The following is a 27534-nucleotide window of genomic DNA, read 5'->3' as shown; positions in this document are numbered from 1 at the left end:
ATGCTCTAACAGCAACATTACACACTAACTAAAGTTTGAAACATGGGATCACGAAGAACGGGACCTTTAAATTATTTAAATAACTGAAATGATACTTTGAAAATTAAACTAAAACAGCCAGTAGGGGGCGGCAAGTCACTGAATCATTAGTTCAATCGATTCATTAAACGGCTGATTCATTCAGTAACAAAGCAAGCGGCTGTCTTTATGAATGGGTCATTGAATCATTGACTCACTAGATTCATTTGAAAATGCAGTTCACATGAGCACATGCGTGTGATGCTGACACAGGAGCCGGTCAATAATGAGCCGGGAAGCATTGCACTGTTTACACTACGTCAACATTATATGAGAATGAGGTGGAAGAGAAGAGATTGTGGAATAAAGTCATTTTTTTGTTTTTGTATTTGCACACAAAAAGTATTCTCCTGGCTTCATAACATTAAGGTTGAACCACTGTAGTCACATGGACTATTTTCACGATGTCTTTACTACCTTTCTGGGCCTTGAAAGTTGCAATAACGTTGCAGTCTATGGCTGGTTCAGAAATCTCTCCGATTTCATCAAAAATATCTTCATTTGTGCTCTGAAGATGAACGAAAGTCTTATGGGAACGACATGAGGGTGAGTAATTAATGACAGAATTTCATTTTTGGGTGAACTAACCCTTTGATGCAGATCCATTCATTTGCGGATTTGAAACATGGACAACAAAACGGCATTTTATACAGTACACTATCGTTCTTGTTTCACATCATTGTAAAGTAATTAATTTGTTGATTAGATACTGCATTAGTAGAGAAAGAACATGTTTGCCACGGTAACATTAGTAGTACATCAAGTCAAGAGGTTAAAACTGTGAAAAAAAGAAGAAAAAAAAGAATCACACAAGCCTGACCCAAATGTTTAATGTCAGACTGTTATTTGTTTCCGTCTATTCGCATTAGGTTATATCCAGCTGGTCGCTTTAATGCATTTTTCAGCAAAACTGTGGCATTAATATAGCCTGTGTTTTTAAATTAAATTTACAATATTAATCAATATATGCATATAGAGATTGATATTGTAAATTTAATTTAAAAAGACAGTACATTTCGTAATGTGAAGTTCAATAAAGTTCAGTGTTATTTTATGTGTCATGTTTGTTTTCATTTAGTATCGTTTAAAAATGATTGGTTGAATATCGGTTCAACCAAGTTATCGGTAAAATCCACTATCGGTCGACAGTGTAGATTTTTGAGCGCATTTAATCATTTTAAGTAAAGTAAAATATATTCTTTATGTGGAATGGAGACACCCCAATAGGCTCTTAGTGGAGAATTATTTTTAGTTTACACTCTAGTTTCTAACGTTACTTTATATCCAGCAATTCTGACTTTACAACTCGCAAATATGACTTTATATCAGAGAAAGAAAGTCGGAAATATTTTATTTAAATTGTTTTATTCCGTGGCAGAACCAACTGATTGAGAAATGTATAATGATTAGTTATGTAGTCTGAGATAATAAGGAAAGAATGACAGTTTCTTCCGCGCGGTCTTCAATGTGCTAGAATGTTCCTGCGGGCGTGACGTCACAGCAGCAGCGCGAGCCACGCTGTAGCATCTCCAGCTAACAGACCCGTTCATCACTACACTCTCTCATCTAATACAGTCATTTATACTCTATAGACTTCGGTATCATACTAGTTTGACATACAGAATAGATCGTCACAATATTAACTGTTAATATCAAGCCAAAGAGCATGTTTTTAACTCGTTTTCCATTATTCAGATCTAATGAAATGACATAATGAAAGAAAACATGCTCCGTTCACGTTCCACGCTTCTTAATCTGGTTGTCATTGCGTGAATGGTGTGTGACATGTCAAAGAGAAATACACGCAGTGTCTTAACACAGTGTATAGTGAGAATAAGCAGAATAAAAGCTTGACTTACGGTGTGCATCGGTCGCTGTACTCGTTTGCTACGGTTTCTATTCCACCGGCGCGAGCGACGGCAACATAACAGCTCTGAAAGCCCACGTCAAATCCCACAACTGACATCTTCACTGGAAATCACGAGCACAGCCCAGCTAAAACACTCAATACCAGCAAGAAGTGTCCTTTTAAAACATATATATATAACAGTCACGGAGAGGTTTAATTCATAAAACTCAGGTTTAACACGATTTCATAGTTCTCTAATGTCCATTGACTGACTTGATGCAGACCGGCTGACTGCTGAATGTAATGGGGTAAGCCGGAGTTCACGCCGAAGTTTTATCGCGAGAGTTTGAGTTCTAGATGGCTCTGGAGCTTTCCTTGTATGACGTGACCATGACGACAAATCCAACCAATCGATGGATAGATAGAGCGATATCTAATAATATATATAACAATTGTAAAAAATTATAATAATAATAATAATAATAAAAATAGAGCGATAGACATATCTAATATCCAAAAATATAACACAACTAAAATAATTGGGTTTACAATACAGAAGAAAAAAATGATATATATAATTTATGTTATGTCCTTAATGTCTAATAAAAATAGAGCTAGAAATATAATATTTGCCGATTTTAATGAGAATATAATTTTAGAATAATTCTCTATTCACACGATTAAAGTAGTTGCTCTGATTTTTATTTTATTTTTTATTTTTATTTTCTACATTCAACAATTAGAAAAGCAAAGCAACTTGTTTTCCAACTATTTAATTCTAAAAAGACATCTTGTCTAGTTTGTTTTTATTGCTCTCAGTCTGTACGATTTTATTGAAGTAAATGGTGACACTGGAATTTTAGGACGGAATTCACAAACATTATTCTAATTTGAGTGAAGTAGAAGTTGAAAGAAAACCACAAGCGTTTGTGTATATTTCACGGTTTCCCCTATATTAATAATAATAAATGCTGTAATAATAAATGCTGTAATAATTCACATGAATATACCAATAACTAGACAAACAAATGAAACTGAATAAAATCAGAGAATGTCTAATAATAATATCCGTAGACGGGCTCTGATAAAATAACAAGGCTGAAGCTTCTCCTAAGCTTTAGATGGCGCACTTTATTTTTTCAGGCTCGCGCACAGGATCGCATCCAAAATGGCGACTCCCATGCATAGATTGATCGCTCGACGACAAGCGTGAGTTATTTGACACATTATACGGTTTTGGAGTTGTATATTATATTTTTTATATATTAATTGTATTTTTGTTTATCTTTATCTCATCAGTCGTCTATTTGAGTTTTTGTTGTTTTAACACCAGGTTTCACCTATTACTGCGCGGCTTCTCATATTTCCACAGGGAGGCAAACAAACAACATGTTCGCTGTCAGAAATGCCTGGAACATGGACACTGGTCCTTTGAATGCACTGGGAAAAGAAAGTATCTTTATAGACCTTCCAGGACAGCTGAGTTAAAAAAGAAGCTGAAAGACAAGGAGAACAATCCTTCAGATGATTTGGGGTAAGAGACACAACGCATTCACATACGAGAGTACTAATATTGAATGAATGGATTACTAGTTTACTCGTTTATTAGTCAACACCTTTCGATAGAATCTCGCTTGTATATTACGGATATTTAAAGTTCAGTAAACTCCCCTAGTTCTAATATTAAAGGGATAGTTCACTCAAAAATGAAAATTCTGTTATTAATTACTCACCCTTGTGTCATTCCAGACCCGTAAAACTTTCGTTCATCTTTAGAACACAAATGCAGATCTTTTTGATGAAATCTGAGAGCTTTCTGTCCCTCCATTGACAGCTATGCAACTACCACTTTGACGCTTCATAAAGTTCATAAAGAGATTGTAAAACTAATCCATATGATTCGAGCGGTTTAGACTAGTCCAAAATTTCTGAAGAGACATCAGCGCACACATCAGTTGTGGTAAACCGAAGCTCAAGCATGTTCGCTTGATGTGTGAGAACCAATGATGTTACGCAGCACGTTTGAGCTTCGGCGATAACCAATGAGGTTCATTCTCGTGTTGCGCAGCACGTTTGAGCTTCAGCAAGAACCAATGAGGTTCATTCTCGTGTTACGCTGCACGTTTGAGCTTCGGCGAGAACCAATGAGGTTCATTCTCGTGTTACGCAGCACGTTTGAGCTTCGGCGAGAACCAATGAGGTTCATTCTCGTGTTACGCAGCACGTTTGAGCTTCGGCGAGAACCAATGAGGTTCATTCTCGTGTTACGCAGCACGTTTGAGCTTCAGCAAGAACCAATGAGGTTCATTCTGGTGTTACGCAGCACGTTTGAGCTTCTGCAAGAACCAATGAGGTTCATTCTGGTGTTACGCAGCACGTTTGAGCTTCTGCAAGAACCAATGAGGTTCATTCTGGTGTTACGCAGCACGTTTGAGCTTCGGCGAGAACCAATGAGGTTCATTCTCGTGTTACGCAGCACGTTTGAGTAGGGCTGGGACGGTTACCGCATTACCGCAATACCGCGGTCACGTGACGCCTACCGCGGGTCTGAGCTCGTCACCGTCATCACCGCAAAAAAAATACAGATAAATAAAAAAATAAACACTGGCCTTCACATGTGTTCACGTTGTGTCTAATGACATGGATTCATTGATTCTAATGACATGGATTGTGTCTAATAACATTGTGTATTACATGGATTCAAGGTTTTCTAAACAAAACTTATCATCAAAAGATGGAGCAAATCCGACCTTTCGCAAGTTGTTTCATGACACATAATAACATTCCATTCGTAGGCTATTGACTATAACCCCTTATTTACACTCTGTGGCGCGTTACGGCTGCGACGCGGCTACCGGAGCTGATCGGCGCGAGCGGCGCGTTACAACAGCCACGACGCGGCGCGTTTCAGAAGCGTCTCTCCGCGCCGCTTCGCTAAAGGTAGGCGCCTAGTCTATTTTCGACGGACGCCGCGTCCAAGCCGCACCGTAAATAAATAAAAAAAGTAAAAGCAGGACCTCAGCTTTTAATTGTACGTGCTTATTTAACACAATTCTCTCACGTGAAGACCGCATTTGTCAACCCTCGCGGAGTCGCGGCAAGTGCACACTCACAGCACCAGAGTAATCTTGACGGCACTTGCAAGAAAATGGATAAGTAGGCTACATAATCAAATTCACAAATATTACACCATTTAAACATTATTAAAAATACATAGGCTATGAGTTACTAAAACAATATTTGTCAAAGAATACACTTGTATGTTCACAGTTTGAACGTTCTTGTTTCTATTTGTTTAATTTCAAGATCTGAGGTGAATTATCCATTGTTGCTTTTACAGCTACAAAGCAGGAGCACTAAACGATATTCAAAGTCACATTGCATGCTTTTAACATTAAATAAAGCACATAAACACTACCTGAGATTATCATTGACACACTTTGTTTGTTGTTCCAGCCGCAACGTCGCAAAAAAAAAAAACTGGGGGAGGGTGGGGAGGGGGGTTGATGTTTAAAGCGGTTTACCGCAATACCGCGGGAATTTCTTGCTTTTCAACCACGGTAAGAAAAAATCCATACCGTCCCAGCCCTACGTTTGAGCTTCGGCGAGAACCAATGAGGTTCATTCTCGTGTTACGCAGCACGTTTGAGCTTCGGCGAGAACCAATGAGGTTCATTCTCGTTTTACGCAGCACGTTTGAGCTTCGGCGAGAACCAATGAGGTTCATTCTCGTGTTACGCAGCACGTTTGAGCTTCTGCGAGAACCAATGAGGTTCATTCTTGTTACGCAGCACATTTGAGCTTCGGCAAGAACCAATGAGGTTCATTCTCGTGTTACGCAGCACGTTTGAGCTTCAGCAAGAGGTTTGATCTAGCGTGTCAAGCAGGTTCGGTTGAGCTTCTGTTTATGTTCGCTGATCAATGTTTATATGTGAATAAAAGCCTAATTTCAATCTGTTCATCATAAAAAGAGATCGAGTCTCTTCAGAAATTTTGGACTAAACCACTCAATTTATATGGATTAGTTTTACAATCTCTTTAGAAACTTTTTAATGCGTCAAAGTGGTAGTTGCGTAGCTGTAAATGAAGGAACGGAAAGCTCTCAGATTTCATCAAAAAGATCTTCATTTGTTTTCTGAAGATGAACTAAAGTCTTACGGGTTTAGAACGACATGAGGGCGAGTAATTAATGACAGAATTTTAATTTGAGTGAACACCAAACTATCCTTTTTAGACAGACAGCGCCATCTAAAGCTGAAAGTGCAGAACTGCACACTGCATGTGTTGGTAGTGTAGAATGGACAACCACATTAAAAAATATAGACTACTCCATTATGTCCATTTGTTGTGTTTTTCAATCATTCTTATTTCAATTATCATGTTAAAAACTGGAAAAACCCAGTCACATAAAAGTGTGCATTTCAACTGTACTTTCTTGACACTTTTTAGACCTGGAATAACAGCGCGCAGTGAGAAAAAACCAAAGAAAAAAAGGTGAGTCATTGCCAGTGTTACCAGTAAACATGTTATGACTGTTATGCACTTTATAAAGTGAAATATTAAGATGTTTTATCTATTATATAATTATTTTGAGTAAACCAATTAACCTTTTTTGCTGCATGCTAGGTCTGGTATGAATTTAATTTATATTTAATTGCACTCACAGTTTTGCACAACTAGTCAAATTAGTGTATAGTATATGAGTATAATTATGTCCAAAACAATAAATGAGTCAAAAAACAGTCTACAGTTTGAGCCCTATGTTATAGTAAATATAAGGATGAATTGTGTATTACCGAAGAATTATAGATAGATAGATAGATGGCTATAGATATATACATACATACATACATATACATACATATACATGCATATACATACATTAATGCATACACACAGTAGTCCACATTTGAAGTGGATCAAAAAAGTTCATCAAAGTTGTCAAGAATGGGTATTGTTCAAAATTCATGTATAACTTTGCTGAAAGGTTTTGATCCACTTTAAATGTTGACTACTGTAGGTATATATATGGTCATATACCACTGGCCAACAACACAATTATGTATTTTATATATATATATATATATATATATATATATATATATATATATATATATATATATATATATATATATATATATATATATATTTACACATACAAAAGCGGCCCAGAACACTAGGGGAAATGTCATATTTCAGGTTGTTGTTGTTATTCACACTGCCATCATAACACCTGATCTGTGAGGAACAAACACAGGTTGAATGTTGAAGCACAGCACTTGATATGTTGATCTGCTGTTTTCTTTGAGGTCCTCTTCCAGCTCCGGCAGCAGTGATTCGTCAAGCTCTTCCGGTGACTCTTCCTCAGACAGCAGCGATTCCTCCAGCTCCTCATCCTCGTCTGAAGACAGTAGCAGTGACAGCGAGGAAAGCTCCAGCCCTTCCTCATCCTCGTCCTCCTCCTCCTCGTCTTCCTCCAGCTCGGGCTCGGACTCCGATTCCTCAAGCAGTTCGGATCAAGGCCCTCCAAAAAAGAGAAAAAAGAAGAAATGATTTGATTCGAATGCAGAACTCGCGTCACACATTGACTGTTCTGCTATTGAACATGTGAGAGTAGGCTGGGAAGTGATGTTTGTAAAGAAACTGAGATATATATTGTTATCCTGTTTTGTAAAATGTAAAAATCCACTATCACATTCTCTTTTTTACCTTGAGACAAATGCAACTTTGTTTTTCCTTCTTGCCAGAGAGTAGTGGAATCTCAAACCTATCAGTTAAAATGCTGTAATCTGCTCACTCATACCGATACCAGTTGATTTATTTTGCATATTTTTTAACATAAATGTTACGTTTTTGCTTATTTTTAGTTAGGTTTTGAACTGTTTTTCAAGAAAGAATGATGCCATAAAAAAGAGGTGGGGTTGTTTTAACATGGTCTTCATTTTAAGATGAAATAAACTGATTTGTTACATGAAGAAATGTTTCTTTTGTTAGTAATAGTGTTAATACTGCATTTAAATCACAAGTAATCTTTCTCATCAGAAAGATGAGTTGAAATGTTTGATTCGCAGCCATGTACATTGTACAGATTGCTTCATAAAATATTTATAAAGCTTATGTTTGTATTGTCTTTATTTGTGTTGAAAAGAAATAATATTTGAGAAATCGCTAAATATATTAAGCAATATATTATTATTTAGATACACAACTGGTCATTGTATTATTGTGAAATTGCTAATTGTAGTATTATAAAACATTTGAACAATATAATAAGTTAAACTAATTTATTTCTGTGATCAAAGCTGAGTTTTCAGCATCATTACTCCAGTCTTTGGTGTCACGTGATCCTTCAGAAATCACTCTAATATGATTATTTGATGCTCAGTTATTAATAATGGTTATTGTTACCAATGTTGAAAACTGTTTTTGCTCCTTGATATTTTTTTGGCCAATGGATTTTTCAGGATTCTTTGATTAATAGAGCCTTCAAAAGAACAGCATTTATGTAAAATAGAAATATTTTCTGACATTATGAATGTCTTTACTGTCACTTTGGATCAGTGCGTCACTGAATAATAAAAGTGTTTCATTTCTTTTCTTTTAAAAAAAAAACCTTTTATTTACCTTGCTGGTAATGTATCACGGTTTCCACAGAAAATTGAACTCTTCAACATTATAATTATCAATCATATAAATGTTTCTTGAACAGCAAATCATCACATTAGAATGATTTCTGAAGGATCATGTGACACTGAAAACTGGAGTAAAGATGCTGAATATTCATGGGGAAAAAACGAAATTATTCCAAACTTTTGACCGGTAATGTAATATAAAATAATATGCAGTTTAATAAACGAATAAAACGTTGACTTTCATAACAAATACCGTAGTGAATACTAATTTCGTAATAATAAATAATTTATAATAAATAGAAACAATTACATTAGTTATTGCGTATCATACATAATCCGAAACTACATCGTACAAAAATATTAAAAATATTAAAAAAGTCTGCTTTTGAGTTGTCTAGTTTTAGGCTGCTCGCTGGCGTTGAGACGCGGCCGCTTTGAGAGGACGCGCGCGTCACGTGACCACGTTAGTTTACCAAGCCGACATCAGCCAGCCAGAGACGCGATGATCTCCTGAAAATATGATCGTGATCTGCTGGAAAAATCTGTCCGACACAATCATGACGAGCAGACGAGCCTCGGCGGCATGGCTCACTTAAGCGAGCGCTGTCTTTTAGAGCAGTTACGCGTTTCTCGCTGGTGTGTGACACATTTATTGGGACGATACAGCAGATCAGTGTGAACAAAGGGAAAGGCTTCATAGCTAGAATGCTTCGGGCCTAAAAGAAGCCAAGAGGTAAGTGGGCCATAAATCGGACGATTACATAATTTAAATGATCCATGTGTAGTAACATTTGATCATTTATACATGAGATAGATTGTAACGAGTTGTTAATGAAGGAGAGCAAGCTTTATAGCTCGTTCAACGAGTGTGTTGAAGTGTTTAGCTAACATGCGAACTGTCCAATCCTGATCTCACACTCACATGCCATCGACTAGGAATTAATTATCAATTTTATACTTTCGATCGTGGACAGTTGCTAATGTGTCATTAGATATACATCCTTCTATATCTAGCGCTTTCAGATGAAGCGTTTCTATTTGATGCCATTTTTTTGGCACGTTTATTACCAGAAGTGGACATTTCTGCTGATCGATAATTTACTGCGTTCAAACTAAATTGGCGTTTGAGTTTTAACTTCCACACATCGTTAAATGCTAATGGGAGAGTCACGTGAACACACCTTACTGACTGGTTCAGGAGCAACTGCTTGTTTATTAGTAGTATTGTTAGTGTTATTGTTGTTATTATTGTTATTATAATCTGGTAACTTTTTTACTGTGGCGTAAAAATATTTGCGTCACGAACTTGACAAAATGTAAACACGGTCAAAATGGCAGTATTTTAAAAAAACAGTTAAAATGGCAGTTGTTTGGGGAGTTAAATTCGGTTCAGACTGGTTTCTGTTGAGAATACCTCGCATGTTATGTTGTAATTAGACATTTCAATTGTGATTACCTGCAGAGCAAGTTGTTTACTAAGTATGATATTTGTAAGATTAATTCAACAGTGTTTGTTTTGTGCTTGACAGTTGTCAGTATTCTAGTTTTAGATTCCTTATTCAGACATGTTTATTGAGGGATCATAGTGCTTACTCCATACATGTAGGTCTAATTTTAGGGCAGATCTACCGTTCGCAGTCATAATTTACTGATTAACATCATTGAACCACCATATCTTGCAAAAATGTAAAATAATAGGCCTAATTGTATTAGCCTATCAATGTTTGGAGGCCATTTTAAAATGTCAGTAGCTAAAGCAGGAACTAGGGTTTGTTTGGAGTTGTATAGTACTATACCTCACTTACTGTGGTATAGATTAGGTGTGCACTGTGTTGTATGCAAATTCGAACATGTAAATGCTCGAATTCAGAAATGCAATATTGTGTTTGTCTATCTTAAGTGATTAGGGAGTGTGTATTCTCAGTCCGAAGGGCAATGCAAATGGCATGGAAACAAGTGTGTATCCCTTTTCAGGAAGTAGAGAGAGGCACGAGTGCTACACACAGTTGTCATGGTGGACAACATGGTTAAAAAAAAATTGGATGAGAAACAATTTTCCACTCTGTAGTGGCTACTAGGCTGGTGTGTGTGTGTGAGTATAAAGTGCACAAGACATGTGACTGTTATCTCTGTCAGTTGTTTTTGAGTATGATGGAAGTGAAGTAAACTTTTGCACTCAGTGTAGGGTTCCCATAATGCAATTTTTCAATCTCACCTTCCAAAGAGTGCAACAGTCAGGTTACGGTAAAAAATCCCATAGAGGTACTGCTTCTTAACACTAACTTGTAAACCTTTAAAGACGAACCCACTGTGAGCTATGAGGATAGTGGCATTTGCTTTTTTCCAAAAAAATAATAAGCATGTTTCACAGCAGAATTTCTGGTGAAAAACTACATTACCCATAATTCTGCAAAGAAATCGCCAACAATTGCGATAATCGCACTAGTCCACTCTAATGAAGCGCTGTGAATGAGGCTTTCAAAAAACATAAAGTCAGCATGAGACACAAGTTGTGCTAGTCTTTTAGGGCGGGGCTTGATTTTGTCTGTGGTGTTTTGATTGGATGGTTGTGGTTTGCTATTGGTGGATCTCATGTGATTGACAGGTTGCTTCGTCATCAGAGAAGAGATGGAGGGAGTGGAAATTATTCCAATTCAAGATTACGAGGCACGTGAATTTAAAACCTTTATGATGTGCACAGATAAATAATTTATAGCAATATTCCATGAAAAAACAAAAACTGTCCATTTTGATTTCATGGTGACTTTAAATATTTGTGTGTATATAAATCTATGGATATTTTGCAATAAATTTAAACAAAAAATGTTGTTTGTTTCTATAGTATATAGATAATCAACATCTATGAATTAATATTAATTTTTAATTCTATTTTCTTTCGCAATGCTTGAACGGGATTGCAGTTAAAGCTGTTAAGTTCAGTCTTGTATCTTTGTCTGATTTTCAAATGCTTTTGTTGCTTCAAATCAAAGATTGTAATGTTGTGATGTTGTAGCTGATTGGTTTGGCTTTTGTTTTTGTAACTCTTTAAAGTCCCCATGAAATCAAAATGGAAGTTTTTTGGTTTTTAGTATGAATATGTTAATCTTACTGTAATCTATAAGCTAGTGTGCTCCAAAACAATGACCAAATTCACATTGAGAAGAGACAGTATAAGCATTCAAAACTTAGTCTCTCACTTCCGCCAGTATAATCAATGATTTTGATGACATCACTCGGCACTTCAGCTTATCAATCAGATTTTCTGTCCAATCAAATGCTCTCTAGAATCTGAAGCTCCGCCCCCTACATTATAAACACAAATATAAAAGATAAAAATCAGTCACTTGTTCACACGTTTACTGTTTTCTGCATGGTGGATGGCACGTCTGCACTATATAGGGGATAGGGAACGATTCGGCGTAAACATGCTTTCCATTGGGGCGAGTGAAGTCCGGTCCAGAGACACGACACACGGAGCGGATCATATGATCGAGTGTGTGTTTTAAAGCGATATGGAGAAGCGGTCAGAGATAAGGAGGAAACTGCAGCTTTAAGGAGCTCAACAGCCGAGCTGCGATATAAACTAAACGCTATTGGCTATTTAAAAAAAGGGGAGGGGCTATTTAATATGTCCCGCCCTGTCTTCCTGTTTCAGTGGAAATTACGTCAACGCACTGAATAACGCTGCGTGTTTCAAGGCACTTCAGTGGGCCTTTAATGAAGACTTCTTAAAAAATCCCTATGGGAAAAATGAATGGAAAAATAGCTCTGAAACCTTGCTCTACTTTGAGAGTGATGGATTAAAAGCCTCAGTGACTTTGTCTTGACTTATCATTTAATCGGACAGTCTAAAGTCAGCTCATTTTTGTACAAACCTGGACTAAGAGTGAAAAAATAAATGCACTTTCATAAATGCTATTTTTTTTTACATAAATCTTTAATAGGTTTTAGTAGGCAGTTTATAAATATTAGTTTATAGCCATAAAATGTCATCCTGCTGTATTGCATAAATGAAATGAATAATTACCCAGCGAACTCATGCATGCCTGCAGGCTCTTGGCACAGATGTAAACCCTGAGCTGGGACAGGCCTTGTGCTGCTTATGTAACCAAACTAAACACGCAGGCGCTCACACCGTCTCTGACCCGCACGCTGTGATCAGAAGAGGTGCGCACTAGGGGTGTCACGATTCGATACATGTCACGATACTGAACTCACAATACGATATTATCGCGATACTCCAAACCATATGATAAAATGTTAACTAAAACTGTCCTGTTGATTAAAACGCTAAATTTGGTTTTACATTGTGTGTGTAAATGAATAGACTTGGACTTGGTGCTGAAACCCAAAGCACAGGACAATAGAGACGCCAGAATAACAATATTCATGATTCTGAAGCTGAAAATACTGAATTATTGTAGACGAATATTCTCTGTCACTGACTAGATATATTTAAAATAATGTAGGACACTTTTTACTGGTAACATCAGACATTTGGCATCATCAGGAGCCATAAATATTCCCCCATTGCATTATTAGACATTATATTCAACATTATATATAGTAGTTTAATGTCTGACACTAAAACTCTAAAAACTTTTTCTATGATGCAAGAGGTGTATTGTTGAGCTCAACCCAACCTGTGTGTAAACAACATCACAGGTCTCGACTCTTCCTGTTTTAGCTGAGATCTGTGGGTTAAGTTGACCATTTCCTCTGTCTGTGTTTATGACTAGAAAGACTGTGGCTGACGCTTGTTTGCCATTGTCAGTTTAGAAAAGCTTCTAAAGTTGTTGGCAAGTGATCTAACAGGCCATGCTACATGTTCTCCTCTTTTATTTTTGAGGATCGCTTGTTGTTGTTGTTGTACTTGTGACCTCAGCAGGGTGTGCTCCAGAAAGCAAGGTTATCTTATCAAACATCCCCTGAGCTCTCGGTGGATTAAACTAAACCTTGCTTATTCTTCTTATTACCTTACTCGTTCCAGAAACACATCCGGGAGTGAGTTCACTTGTTAAGTCAATCTAATTAAACTAAATAACAGTCTGTGTCTGGCTGTAAAAGTGTTTTTTTTCTTCTTTTTTTGTGATTTTGCTTCCACATTATTTGAAAGATAAGATATATCATACATGTTTTTTTTTTATAGAAATACATAAAAAAAAAATAAAAAAAAAATATATATATATATATATATATATATATATATATATATATATATATATATAAATAATATATATATATATATAGAGAGAGAGAGAGAGATGCACTGATGTATCGGTATAATCGGTATCGGCCGATAAAATCTATTATTTTCACTGAATAATTTTTGCTATTATTTCACACGATTGTTTTAAAACAGCCGATGATCAGAGCCGATTATATCCTGTCAATCAAAAGTGTGCGGAAAACATGTCCGACTGCAACTCACACTGTGTGTGAAGAAAATTGTTAAATGTGACGTGACCGATTGCTGTAGCGTCTCAGTTCAAGCGGCAGTGTTTTCTTCCACTTTAATACAAATTATATCTAGAAAAACATGCATGAATATCAGAAGGTGTGTTAAAAGATACGGTACAACTAACGAAATCCGTATAATTTCTCATGTAATCTCGCAATCAGTGTTTCAACCACGGAAAGGTGTCAATAAAACAGCTTGTGAACAAAATCAAGTAATGTTGCATTTAACAAAATCCGTTTGTTAGTTAGCTAAAAAACACTAGAGAAGAGCTTATTAACTGTTAATTATATATGTATGTTTGAATAAATTTGCCATGAAGAAGCGTTTATGAAAACTACCTAATGTGCAACTGTAGTGTTTTTGCAATTGTAACAAGTTGTATAAAAACATTTCAGTTTCTAATTTGGGTGTAATTATTATGTCTGAAAATAAACGGCCTCTGTTGTTAAACGCAACCAATATTATAGTGTAGCAAATGAGAGGGTTCTCTGTGTAGTTTGCAGCATTATTAACAGGCACCAGTCAATATCATTCTGAATAATCAGATATATATATATATATGAATAAAATGTGTATATATATCTCACTATGGCACACATGTGCTGAACACCTCTGGAGTAAACTAACCCTATGTTCAGAGAGTAACTTGCTATGGCTCCTTACATACTCTGAAAGTTACCTCCGGTTTTGGAACTGAAAGTTGAGGTTATCCGCGTACTTACCCTCCCTTAAACATACTGTGATACTGGGATATGTCACATAACCTGCTTTCTGGAATCCCTCAGGGCTGTGTGAGGTCAGAGCAGCCGCAGGCGCTCATCACTGCAGCAGATTCCCAGTCACTTAAAGGCACAATATGTAACTTTTTTGCTTTAAAAATAGCAAAAATCACTATATCTATGTTATAGATTTTTTTTAGTTGTGTACTTACATTATCCCGACTGTTTCCAACAACTTTCAAACCAGGAGAAATTTTAATTTAATTCGAAGACACGTCCCGTTTCTTTATTTCCGTTTTGTCGCCGCCAGTGCCGTCATATCCGCGTTGTCCCTGGTTTCCGCTCGTGCTGCCATGGTAACCAGAGTTATGAACCAGAGCCCTCTGATAGTAACCAAGACGACAGACGTATTTAACTGTAGTTCGCAATGTCTATCTGCACGCTGTTGTTGTTTCGTTCAAACATTACGGACCATGGCAAGCAGACTTTGGATAAAAAAGAGAACTAAAACGAGAATCAACATCAGCGCGGTGTTTTCGAGATGCCGAGAGCTCCCATAGACAGTATATAAACGAGAGCTCCACGTCCGAGACTTCGACCGCTCCTACATGTACTTTATTAAACAGGTGAGCACATTTACATAAAACTAATCAATGTTATATAGTTCAACAATGATAAAATGTCAGAATATGATCTGTATGTTATTCTAATGTTGATCTAGTTCACTGCTAGTCTCAGACAGACAGACTAACACATACATTTAAACACATTCAAATGCAGTTTAGTGTGCTAGTGTAATGTTAGACCAAGTGAAACAGCGCTGCGTTACCTCACAAGTTTAATTTGTCTAATAAACTGACCTGTGAGTAGTAATTCTGCACTTGCGTGTAGTTCGGTAGAATGAAATGTCCATATTCCTTTTATATCCGCGGGATCGCGTCGCGTGTGGAGCTGATAGCAGTCTCTTAGCAATCCCGAACTGCTTCATATCACAGTCATGATAAAAGCATCTGTATTCAGTCATCCATAAACATTATTAGATCGGTCGGCTTGACGTTGACGACAAGATCCATAATTCTTAGCAAATGTTGCGTCATCAAACTACGCCTTTGTTATTGTAAAGAGGTTAGCGACCCCTGGTGGAGAAAAAATCCCATACTGTACGTTTAAAGCATAAAAAGCCTGTTTTCCGAGATACTCCTGACCATTTGTGTTGCTGTGTCTAAAGGCTGCTAGTGTCTCGTGCCAAATATGAAAAGTGTTTCAAAAACCTCCCTGCATTTACTTGACTTAGAGTGTTATTTCACCCAAACCCAAAAATACTCACCCTCCAGCCATCCTGGGTGTATAAGAGTTTATATTAAAAAAACATCCTGGCTCTTCCAGGCTTTATAATGGGAGTGAATGGTAACTGAGATTTTGAAGCCCAAAAAAGCTCATTCATCCATCATAAAAGTAATACGACTCCAGGGGTTAATAAAGGCCTTCTGAAGCAAAGCCATGCGTTTGTGTATGAAAATATCCATATTTATAACTTTATAAACTATAATCACTGGCTTCCGGTAACAGCCGTGCGTAGACTCCCGTAAGCCAGCGATTATAGTTTATAAAGTATAGTTTATATGACCAGTGCTTTAATAGTATTCTTATCATTTTTTTTCTGAAATGTAAAATAAATATCTATAGCGAAAGAAACTGCAGTGTTTGAGTAAAACGAAAATAAAGCCTCTCTTTGTAAATGCACCAGTGTGCAGGAACATCATTTTGTTGTTATTTCATCATCCAATTTGAAACATAATTTCTTTACATATAATTATTTGGCGTCAACGCCTGGTTAATCCAGATATGACTGGATCAGGTAAGAGTGATCGCTTCTCGCTCTTTGTTTGACCGAGGCAGTGCCAGCTCAGACGTGTGTGTGTGTGTGTGTGTGTGTGTGTAAACGTGACTGGGGCTCGGCAGAGGGTTCGTTCCACACAACCATTCAGAAATCATTACGTTAAGTTTCACGAGCCTTCGGTACACAAGAAGGGACGTCACTGAAGGGACACTAACTTGCTGTTCAGAAAGTGAGTCGGTGAAGAAATCATCTGGCTGATTCAACCCAATAACTTAAAGAAATCATTAAAGCTGCCCAAATGAATCCTTAGTTTGTGAATGGGGCTAAACTGACGTTGTGTGTGTGTTTTTGTGTGCTGTGCACGAGGACGGGACGACTCAATCGAAGGACGGCTGCGTTTTTTTTTGTTTTTTTTACTCTCGTGTTTATTAGTATTAGGGCTGGGCTGTTTTTTTTTTTTTTTTGATTAATTGTTTTTTAAAAGTGGTCGATTTTGATAGTTTCTAAAAAGCCTCAAATCGGATCTTTTTCCGCATTTTCTTCCGCAAACATTGGACGTAATATCTGATGGACGTTACTCTTATCACCAGTCTTCTCCACTAGATGCTGAACATGGCGGATGCAGGTTCGCCTTTTAGCATTAAAGACGTTCCAGACCGTTGGAGGAACGGTCAGTGTCCCGATCGGGCCAGTGCTCATGGAGAACTCGCGGGCGCTGTGTGAGGAGTTTTGTGTGCGCACACAGAAAGCTGCGCGCGTCAGACAGTGTGCAAATTATAAAATAAATTCTCTTTCACGTCTCCTTGCACTTGAACGGACAAAATCACACAAATGTATTAGAAAACATACTCCGTTATGACTTCAGTGAGAAAGACAACGTGTGTGTGTATCAGTACTTTGTATGTTTTAAAGTGACAGCAGACTAATATTCCTGATGCTGTCTGTGTTTTTAATGTTAAACCACAAAAGACAAAGAAATCACTCACTGCTCTTCACTGAATTTTAAAACTTTAAGGATTCATCTATTTAGTTTATACAGTGAAGATTATAGGGCTGTCAAACGATTAATCGCGATTAATCGCATCCAAAATAAAAGTTTGTTTTTACATAATATATGTGTGTGTACGGTGTATAATTATTTTCTATATATAAATACACACATGCATGTATATATTTAAGAAATATTTGCATGTATATACTGTGTATATACATTTATATTATATATAATTTATATTATAAATATTTTATATATAAATAAAAAAAAATTCTTAAATATATATGCATGTGTGTATTTATATATAGAAAATAATTATACTCCATACACACACATATATTATGTAAACACAAACTTTTATTTTGGATGCGATTAATCGCGATTAATCGTTTGACAGCCCTAGAAGATTATATGTAGTGCTATTTTACATTTGATTACTTTATTCAGTTTCTGTACCTGAAAAGAACTGTTTATTTTATTTGAATCTATTTGTGTTATTGCTTGTAGTTTAATGATTTGTTCTTTTTTTGTTAATGACTGTTTTCTTGTCTTTAAATTTAAATTTATATGAGTTAGCTAGTAGTTTTTAGCTGTGGTATTGAAATTGGAATTGAGAATTGTTCAACATCACTGGTATCTAAAATCATTTCATAACCTTTATTTATTTATATATAAATTGAATCATATCGAGACATATTTCGATATCCAGCCCTAATCAGTATTCATGTAACTGAAGTAAAAATGCTTTTTTTAATACCGTGGCACTGTAGCTTTGCAATAAACACTGGCATAACTACCATAGAAGTGTATACTTTTAATGCATTTCTGCCGGTTTGTCGTTTTTAATATATTGCCCTCCTCTATTTTAAGGTTTTCTTCATGTTATGGTTTTACTATCAGCATTTGATTGAGTTTGCTCTGGAAAATGAACAGTTCACAGATTTCCTTTTCCTTGTACAGTGTGACAAACAACAATTGCATATATATATATATATATATGTGTATATGTGAAGAAATCCCTTGCCGTCTTTTTAACTAACACTAATTCACAAATACAGTGTGGAATAAATCAGTGCCTTCTGAAAAATGTTAATTTTTTACTGTTGATTACATTTTGAGTACAAAGGGCTTCTTTAAAGAAGTTAATATTGCACAGAGGCAAGCTTGGGTTAGAAACGTTGCGTCTCTGTGTGTGTTAGAGATGAAACGTACTGATACACGCACTGAAATTATTTCAACAAATAACAAATCTAGCAGCGCTATGCACGCTTGTACATTAAAATAATGACATTAACAATGATGGCTGGAATTTAAATGAACAAAAACATGTTGGTTTGGTGATTTACAACATCTACTAACATGTTCGAATAAAGTTTGACAAATATAGATGATTAACCTCACATTTCAGCCATTTAAAAAAAAAAGGGATGAATCAAAATAAGGTGTTTTATTTGCTCCATTGATAACTCTAGATGCATTATTATTCAAGTTTAGAATTAAAAGCTGATGAATTTGTGATCTAATGGTTTTTAGAGTGCACATTCAATTATTACCCAATACCCATTAACTGGTTAAAATATATAACAATGCATAATTTTCGGGCTGAAGGAAAATGTAAATGCACTCTCTGACAGTAGGTGGCGCTTATGAAAGCAGAAATAGAGCGTTTTCCTTCAGAGATTCATTAATATAATTCATTCATATAGAATTATTTGTTTTAAAATAATGTGGAATTCCTGGTGAAAAACTACATTACCCATGATGCATTACCCAGAAAATTACACCAATCAGAGAGTCGAAAAAAGCAAAACGCACCAATCACGCTTAAGCTCCGCCCACTCCCATGAAGCACTGCGTAATCTCCCTACACTCTCAAAATACTTATTATTATTATTATTATTATTATTATTATTATTATTATACTATATTAAATGTATAATCATCATTTGTAAATGAGTAGTTTTAAGCTTCTCCATCGTTTTTAATTTGATTAAAGCCAAAGTTCTTGTACCTTTTGTCTTTTTGTATGATTTTAAAGTGTTTTTTTGCTTCAAATCAAAGTTTGTAATGTTGTGATTCTCCTCATAGCCGATTCGTTTGGTTCATGGCTTATAGCTTATAAATCTTTAATGAAAACCCTTTAAAATTCCCCATGGGAAAAATGAATGGATAAAATACTTGCACTCTACGGTTCATACATTGGAAAAAACAAACAAATAAAAACACCCCAGTGCCAGCTTCAGATTAAAGTGAGTGATTTCAGGGAGTCTCTCTCAAATCTTCATGTATTTTAAGGTCATTAATCAAAAGAAAAGTCTTAATGATGTACCGTCATCTATAGTTGTACAATAGATGTCCAAAACACTGTGTGCTATAATGTCTGTACACTTTTAACTTTGTAAATGAAGACAATAAATTAATAGATTAACCCACTTCTCCCGGGCGTAATAATAATGCAAATAAAATGTGGGCCAGAATCTTTCCCAGTATAAGAGAATATCGCTTTACAACGACTAAAACACGCACAAGTTCTCTCATCTACTTGGATGTATTTGCATTTTAACAAAGAAATGAAAATAAATGCAAATAAAAGGGTTAAGGGTTTAACCAATTTGTATGTTACATAGCCATGCATGTCCCAATTTAAAAGCTCAAGGATCCGGTTAACTTTGAAGCGTTTTGATTTTCTATATTAAAGTAATTGGGGATCTTATGTATGGCCTCAGATTGACTGACTGAACATGATATACATGATTCGCTGAATCCAAAACACCCTTTTTTTTGTAGTTTAAACGGAGACAACAGTGGATAGTTTTCAGAAACTTACACTTTTCGCATTTTTTTAGGCCCTCAAAACACAGTTGTTGTGTAAATGAACGGCCAAAACGCATACGTTTTTAGTTGAAAACGAGTTTCTAAAGACATTATATTAGTCTAATTAAACTGTTTTCATGTCTCATTGACTTGTGACTTGCTTATTTTAGGATACAGGTTTACAGGCTAATTGCTATTCACCCACATAGTTTAGTGAAGTGCATCGCCCTGTTAAAGTTAATTATTATTACTTATCATTATTTTTATAAAACGCCAGGATGGTTAGTCAGTTGTTTTTGGTGATTCCCATATTGCATCTAATTGCCTCATGGCCTCCTGGGTGTACTAATGTTTCTGACATGCTTTCCCTCTAGACTTGGAGAAAACCGTGTCTGGCCCTTTAAGGAAACTGACGCTGCTAGTGTTGGCTCAGGCCCAAGTGGGGGAGGGCATGTGTTTACTGAGAGACCGCAGCTGATTGGCTGCCCTAAGTCTTCACATCATAGAGAGGAGGGGCCAACTGGCATAAAATAACATGTCCTTATAAGGGCGTTGGTGGACTGCACCATTCTCCACAGCACACGAGGGGTGTCCTCCTTTAGAGAAGCAGGGTTTTTAAGGATTTATGTAGATCAACTTCACATTACGTGACTTCACATTGGAGGTATTATTGATAAAATGCAGAAGGATGAGTTTTATCATTAGTGTTGGTTTTGTGAAACTTGTGTATTAGCAGTTTGTTTTTCTTCTTGATGGGCAAATGGTTACTCTGTCAAACTGTAAATTTGTTCCAGAGCTTCTGATATGGCACACTTTAGTGTTATATTGTGATGTGCTCACCTCTGTATGCTTGAGCTGTGCCTCCTCTCTTCAGCTTGAGTGGTTTGTTCGGTAGACAGACTATAACCTCCCCTCCCTAAAGTCAGATTTATCTCAACTCCCAGGAAATACAGCAGTGACGATTGAAGCGTGAAAGCTGCCGATCAAGAAAACTGTGCCTCAAAAGTGGACGGTACTAAACCGGAGGGAGCCGTAGCTGGAAAGAGCCATCGAGTTGTCTGGAATTTTCTCTCAATCCTCTTCCAATGGTTCATTGGTTGAGGCCATGGCCTCTCAGTCAGGGTAAGCTAAAGCACCAGCCATGTTTTCAGAGAGCAACTCCTATAGTAGTCACGGCAAAGTTTGAGGCCTTCTCTCAGCAATCTGCATACCGTTCTTCTTTTATTTCTTTAGCTTAGTTTTAGTTCTTAGACTTTATTGTGTCTTGTCTTTTTTTAAGTTGGTCTTAAAATGAGCCGTGCACTGACTAAGAGTCAGAATATTCTAGATGGGCCGTATGGATAATAATCTGGATTATATTACTGTTTGAAGAGCCCTTTTGGAAATATTGATATTAAGACACTTTAGGTGAACTGTGAACGTTTGCTCTATCCTGAAACTGCATATTCTTTGGGCATGTAGAAACATGTGGAAAAATATAAGACATCTATATCTTTCAGGTTACTTTTCATACTTCTTTTCAGTCGTCACTTCAGATTGCTCCATGGACATTTAAGCAATCCCGTCAAAAGACATGTCAATTTCCCAGCAATACTTTCTGATTGTCATTTAATCACCCAGCTTGCTTTACACTTGCATCATAGGATGTCAGCGCCATTGTGTCATGTGAGAGATCTTGGCAAATTTTGGATGAATAAAAGCCTGTTCACACTAAGGACGCGAACCATAAAGATACAGGTCTAAAAATCGTTCTAAATATTGAATAATAGCAGAGTTCACCCCACAACTATAACGATAACAGTGCACGATATCGTTGGAATCACTTTCAGATCGTTTATTTCCGGATTAACAGGAAAATCATTGACGGCCAATCAGAATCCATCCTGTTTTAAAGAGCTCGAGCATTTAAAGAACCGTATCGTGCGCTGGTGTGGACGCTAGTATAGTTATTATTAGTTCTCGTTCTTGGTGTGAACGGGCCTTAAATCAGAAGTGGGACTGTACACTTAAATCAGGATATGGTCTATGTTTCCTTCCCAGCGGAGATCCGGACAATGCTTTTTTTGGAGCAGATAAACATTTCCATCGAGGAAGCCGGAGTACTTGTAAAAGAAAAAATCCCTAAACACTCAAAAATAGTCAAAGATGAGAATCTTGTGCCCAGAGAGCCGAAGAAGTTTTACCAAAAAAAGTTAATATTTCTCCCAAGTGGATATGAATATAAAAAGGTTAGATTAGATGTTTCATCAGGCTATTTATTTGACATTTAGACACAAACATGTATGGCACATGACTGAGAAAACACACTGAGGTGCAGGTTTACCTCTTAAAGTATGGGCCATTTTTATATTTTGCTACTAACTACTAAAAACAAACTACGTACATAATCTAATAATCAACTCTCATCATTGAAGACAAAACAAAATGAACTTGTAAACTAGTTTTTTGGTCTTCCCTTGCCATCTCTAAATCATTTTCCAAATTCTAACATTGTTTATTATGAAATCCTCTTAATATGCCGTGTCTCATCTCATCAGTCTCATCTCTATGACAGATAATTGTATTCGCTGCATTCTTGTTTTCTGACGCATTTTAGAAAAAGCATCTATTTTTCTGCTGCTGTAGTTAAAATATCCGCTTCATCTGCAGCTCTTAAAGGGATAGTTCACCCAAAAATGAAAATTAGTCCATGATTTACTCACCCTGAAGACATCCTAGGTGTACATGACATTCTTCTGTCAGACGAATACAATCAGAGTTATATTAAAAAATGTCCTGGCTCTTCCAAGCTTTATAATGGCAGTGAATGGCTGTATGTCTTTGGAAGTGCTTTAAAGCGCATCCATTCATGATTAAAGTGCTCGAAACGGCACTGTGGGCGTTAATAAAGTCCTTCTGAAGCGATGCGTTTGTGTAAGAAAAACATCCATATTTAAAACCTTATCGACTAAAATAACTAGCTTCCGGCAGACGGACGTGCGAAAGAGGAACACCTGACCCGACGCACAACGTAATGACAGCAATTGACGCCTCTCGAGGTTCAAACAAACAGGGCTGGGCAACCGCGTTCGTCATTACATTGTGCGTCGGGTCAGGTGTTCCTCTTTCGCACGTCCGTCTGCCGGAAGCTAGTTATTTTAGTCGATAAGGTTTTAAATATGGATGTTTTTCTTATACGAACGCATCGCTTCAGAAGGACTTTATTAACCCCCCCCGGAGATGCACTTTTATCATGGATGGATGTGCTTTTATTGACCAAACGGAAACGGCCATTCACTGCCATTATAAAGCTTGGAAGAGCCAGGACATTTTTTGTGTGTGTGTGTGTGTGGGGTGGGGGGTAATTTCCTAATGCCCCAAGTATACTTTGAAAGCGTATGCCTTGCTCTTGAGCCGTGGTGAAGCTCGAGTCCAGGTCTGAAACTGGAGTACATTAACCCTTCTGCTGTTCACGAAGGCAGCGAGTGAGATGCACTGCTGAGGCTTCAAACACTCCACCTTATTGAAACTAGAGAGAGAGAGGTTCAGGTGTACACACCAGCTCATCAGCAAAGACCATTAATGGTTTGACTAATTGGATTTGGTGCAGCGTAGTGTGCGTGTGTGTGCGTGTCAAGCATCTGCACGTTGCATTGGTCGTTTGAGTGGTTTTGTCGTGCAAACGCTCTCCCATTAGCACATCCACTCGCTGAGCTTTCTCGACGCGGCCAACTCTTCTGTTACCTTGACCTGATCTAAAGCCCCCCCCCCCCCCCCCCCCGTGATGTCTCACACACCTCACATTCACTGATCTAATCACTGATTCTGTGCGCAAGCAACTTTGTTGATGTCTGTTGTTTTAATGAATTGGCCTGTAATATCACGGGATTTTTAACTCTCACACTGTTTAATTAGTGATTTGTTTACACTCTAAGAATAATAGGTTTTGTAAAGACTTAATGCATTAACTCTTTTTCTCCTTTTTCTTGCTTTTTTCATCCATCTTTTGTTTGTTCGCTCTCTGCTGCTCCCTGTCTTTCATTCTCACTCTCCTCACATCTGTGTGTTTTGTGCTCTCTCTCCTGCTGTTTTTACCCCCCCCCCCCGCCCATTATTTTTCATCTTTTCACTGTTTTGTTTTCTTCCCCCTCTTTTTTTTTTGTTTTTTTTTTCTCACTTAATTTTTGTCGTCCCTTTGATTTTGAACCATAGTTTTCCCGCTGAACCTGTAGTTTTGGCATGGTTATGGAGGTACAGTGAGTATAACTAACTAATGAATTCCCAGCTTTACCCAAGAAACGAGTTGAAACCTGTATCTTATGATCCACGTAGTCTTGAGCGTCATTAATAAGCCTCTACACAACATTACCAATGATTCATCGAGAGAGTAGTAGATTTCATCCTGTTGTGGTTTTGAATGACGATCTGAACCGATAAGAATATTTGATCTTAATAATTTGACAGTAAAAAAAAAAAAAGATGTTTTACTGACACATGCGCATCAAAGACTGACAGATGTTAGGACGTTTCATTGGCTGTTAGCTGTACTTTCATCAGAATTTCCAGTGTGGTAAACGTTGGCCGAATCTGTAACTACTTTTGCAAGTCCTGTCGTTATTAGGCCACATGTAGTCATTCGGTGATGTACAGAGAGGATAATGATGGCGTGTGTGAAACATTATATAACGTTTGGTTAGCCGAAGCACACAGCGTAAAACATAGATGGACAGACTCAAAGTTTGTGTCAATTTAACTCCAACATTGAGCTCTCCTGTCTTTTTCCTCTGTGAAATAGCCCAGTTTTGATTCCTAAACCAGAGCAGGGAACCACGCACATCTCTGCTTGACTCCTGTTTATTTTTCCATTTGTTGTTCAAATGTGTAACTTTGTCTTGGTTTAAATGTAGCTGAAGGTGTCAGGAAGATATTTTCTCTTTGATTCTTCACTGCTTAGTGACTCTGTCTCTGTTGTTAGCAACATGAACCGTGAAGACCGGAATGTGCTCCGTATGAAAGAAAGGGAAAGGAGAAATCAAGAAATCCAGCAGGGAGGAGAGGCCTTTCCAGCTAACTCCCCCCTCTTTCCTGAACCTATTAAAGTTGTAAGTTCATTTTGTTTCTTCTTTTTTTCATTTTATTTATTTATTCATTTATTTTTCGCCCTGTAGACCTCATTTAATCTTGGGTGGTTGTTCCTTTTTGGTTTTCACATTCTCTGATATATTATGCTCCATTAATCTTCCTCCTCAGAGGAGAACCCACTACTGATGAAAGCTTTGTGGCCATACAGTTGTACAGTGACGGTAATTACAGAATGATTACAAAATGTATGCACTGTGCTAATTGGTGTATATTAACCAGAGCTACACAATTCTGGATAAATTGAGAATCACTGATTTTTCGTTTCAAATAGAGATCTAGATTCTTCCACGATTCTTAGCAGACAACTAAACAGGTTCTGACGAAATGGTAATTGCTGCAGTCTATTTAAAATGTTTAATTAATCTGAGTTAATGTTTAAAATGCATGGTTTGAATGAATGATTCAATGACTCACTCATACAGACTTCACTTGTTTCTGGATGAATCTTTCGAATGAATGATTCAATGACTCACTCATAAATGCTTGTTCCATTTCTTGATGAATCAGCATATTTGATCAAATCTCTTGAGTGAATGATTCAATGACAAATACATATTTTGACAGTCACCTGTCGCCACCTACTGGTGTAACGATGTAATCGATACAATCGTTATCTAAAGCCGATTCGCTTCTGTCGACATCAGTGTTTATATCTGAACTATAAACTTTTATCACAATACTTCTGTGATGATATGAATTATTGCACGACAGAAATAATGATACTGCGGCTGTTTGTGACGCTGTTTCATACCTATACATGACAACTGCTGTCTCTGGATCATACTTGTCAAAGGCGAATCTCTGTCATTTAGTAACGAGATCACACTCTTTTAACAATTAATCCTGCAGCTCTTATTAAACTCAACATTAACTCTTATTAAGCTCAATATTAACAGTTAATATTTCGAAAGATTTAGCCTCTATATAAAATGTAATGATAGCAAAAAAGATTTTAATTGCTGGATTTAAACACCGCATGTAGGCTTACTTTATGCAATATTAACTTAATTCATTAAGTATTTTGAAAACTGGAAATGTGCTGTATCCAGAGACAACTATATATATATATATATATATATATATATATATATATATATATATATATATATATATATATATATATATATATATATACACACACAGACACAGACACAGACACACACACACAGAGACACAGGCCTGTCACGATAATTAAATAACCGTCTGATCGCGATTATTTGATCTAACCGCGATTGTTTCAGACAACCGCGATTATTGCGCTCTTTTATAGGCCTACGGCACAAGGGGAGTCATGGACCAAAATAAATAGACAAGCACTAATTACGTTTTCCAGCAATATATTCAAAGTCATCTGAAGCCATTCCATAGCTTAATGTGAGGGACTGTAGTATATTTACATTGTAAAATTAAAGTTCACAAACTCGTCTGCAGCTGTCAATCATTCCGTTCAGCATTCAAACTCTGCAGCTGTCAATCATTCCGTTCGGCATTCAAACAGCGCGCGTCGTCCGATTACGACAGGATACACGGTAAAACTTTCTCCAATGTGACATTGACGTTATAATGCTTGATCTGTAGATAAAGGGCTGTGGATTTGCATAAAATGACTTTATTTTGCTGGAGTTTTTTGCTGTTTCTAAATGACTCGCTACCGTGTGCCTACACAGCACAAGGACTATGAATTGGCATCAGACGCACAATAACTGGAGTTTAAAACTGTGAAGAAACAAATGATCAATAAACTTTTGGACTGATATACACTAGGATTTGTGCCCTCGACATTTCTTCGCTTTGTGCCGTGAACTTTTAAATGCGCACTTGTGCAGCGCTGCACACTGTGACTCCATGTTGCATTGAGCACATCATTCTGCACCCGCGATGCGCATACGCGCTTTGTTCCGCTCTGTTTTGAAGCGTATCATATTATCATGGTTTGTGCACATTTGTTTTTATTAACATGTTTAGATTTTATTAAATTACTGTGCAGATGTTTTCAAAAATTACTTTTTGCTGCTGATTTATACAC

At 36.9% G+C, this 27534-nt stretch overlaps 3 protein-coding genes across 12 annotated transcripts in view; 2 read left to right on the top strand and 1 right to left on the bottom strand.

Annotated features, from left to right (window-relative positions):
• hspa4a (heat shock protein 4a) overlaps nucleotides 1–2232 on the bottom strand; it is a 26545-nt gene extending 24313 nt beyond the window's left edge. The window contains exon 1 of one of the 2 annotated variants that reach the window (XM_084136340.1): nucleotides 1938–2232. In XM_084136340.1, coding sequence (XP_083992466.1) covers nucleotides 1938–2044 — 107 coding nt within the window. In that variant the 5' untranslated portion in view covers nucleotides 2045–2232. The remainder of the gene's footprint in view (nucleotides 1–1937) is intronic. The other variant, XM_084136341.1, reaches the window with a different exon arrangement.
• An 816-nt stretch (nucleotides 2233–3048) lies between these two features.
• On the top strand, nucleotides 3049–8044 carry zcchc10 (zinc finger, CCHC domain containing 10). 2 transcript variants are annotated; one of them, XM_084137635.1, is made up of 4 exons: nucleotides 3049–3136; nucleotides 3300–3461; nucleotides 6377–6421; nucleotides 7249–8044. In XM_084137635.1, the coding sequence occupies exons 1-4, from the start codon at nucleotides 3096–3098 to the stop codon at nucleotides 7478–7480; spliced, it is 480 nt and encodes a 159-aa protein (XP_083993761.1). In that variant the 5' UTR covers nucleotides 3049–3095; the 3' UTR covers nucleotides 7481–8044. The 2 variants fall into 2 exon arrangements, with proteins under 2 accessions (XP_083993761.1, XP_083993760.1); XM_084137634.1 differs by having other exon boundaries at nucleotides 7237–8044.
• Nucleotides 8045–8979: 935 nt separating this feature from the next.
• Nucleotides 8980–27534, top strand: part of aff4 (AF4/FMR2 family, member 4) — a 47718-nt gene continuing 29163 nt past the window's right edge. For 2 of the 8 annotated variants that reach the window (XM_084136265.1, XM_084136264.1), the window contains exons 1-3: nucleotides 9034–9292; nucleotides 21332–21509; nucleotides 25342–25468. In XM_084136265.1, the coding sequence (XP_083992391.1) occupies nucleotides 21493–21509; nucleotides 25342–25468 (144 nt within the window). In that variant the 5' untranslated portion in view covers nucleotides 9034–9292; nucleotides 21332–21492. Of the gene's footprint in view, nucleotides 9293–21331; nucleotides 21510–25341; nucleotides 25469–27534 lie in introns of all 8 variants that reach the window. The other 6 variants (XM_084136271.1, XM_084136268.1, XM_084136270.1 and 3 more) reach the window with 4 other exon arrangements.

Source organism: Abramis brama (genome assembly GCF_963993115.1).
Source record: "Abramis brama genome assembly, chromosome: 15".
NCBI lineage: Eukaryota > Metazoa > Chordata > Actinopteri > Cypriniformes > Leuciscidae > Abramis > Abramis brama.
This window is presented reverse-complemented; position numbering and strand designations above follow the sequence as displayed.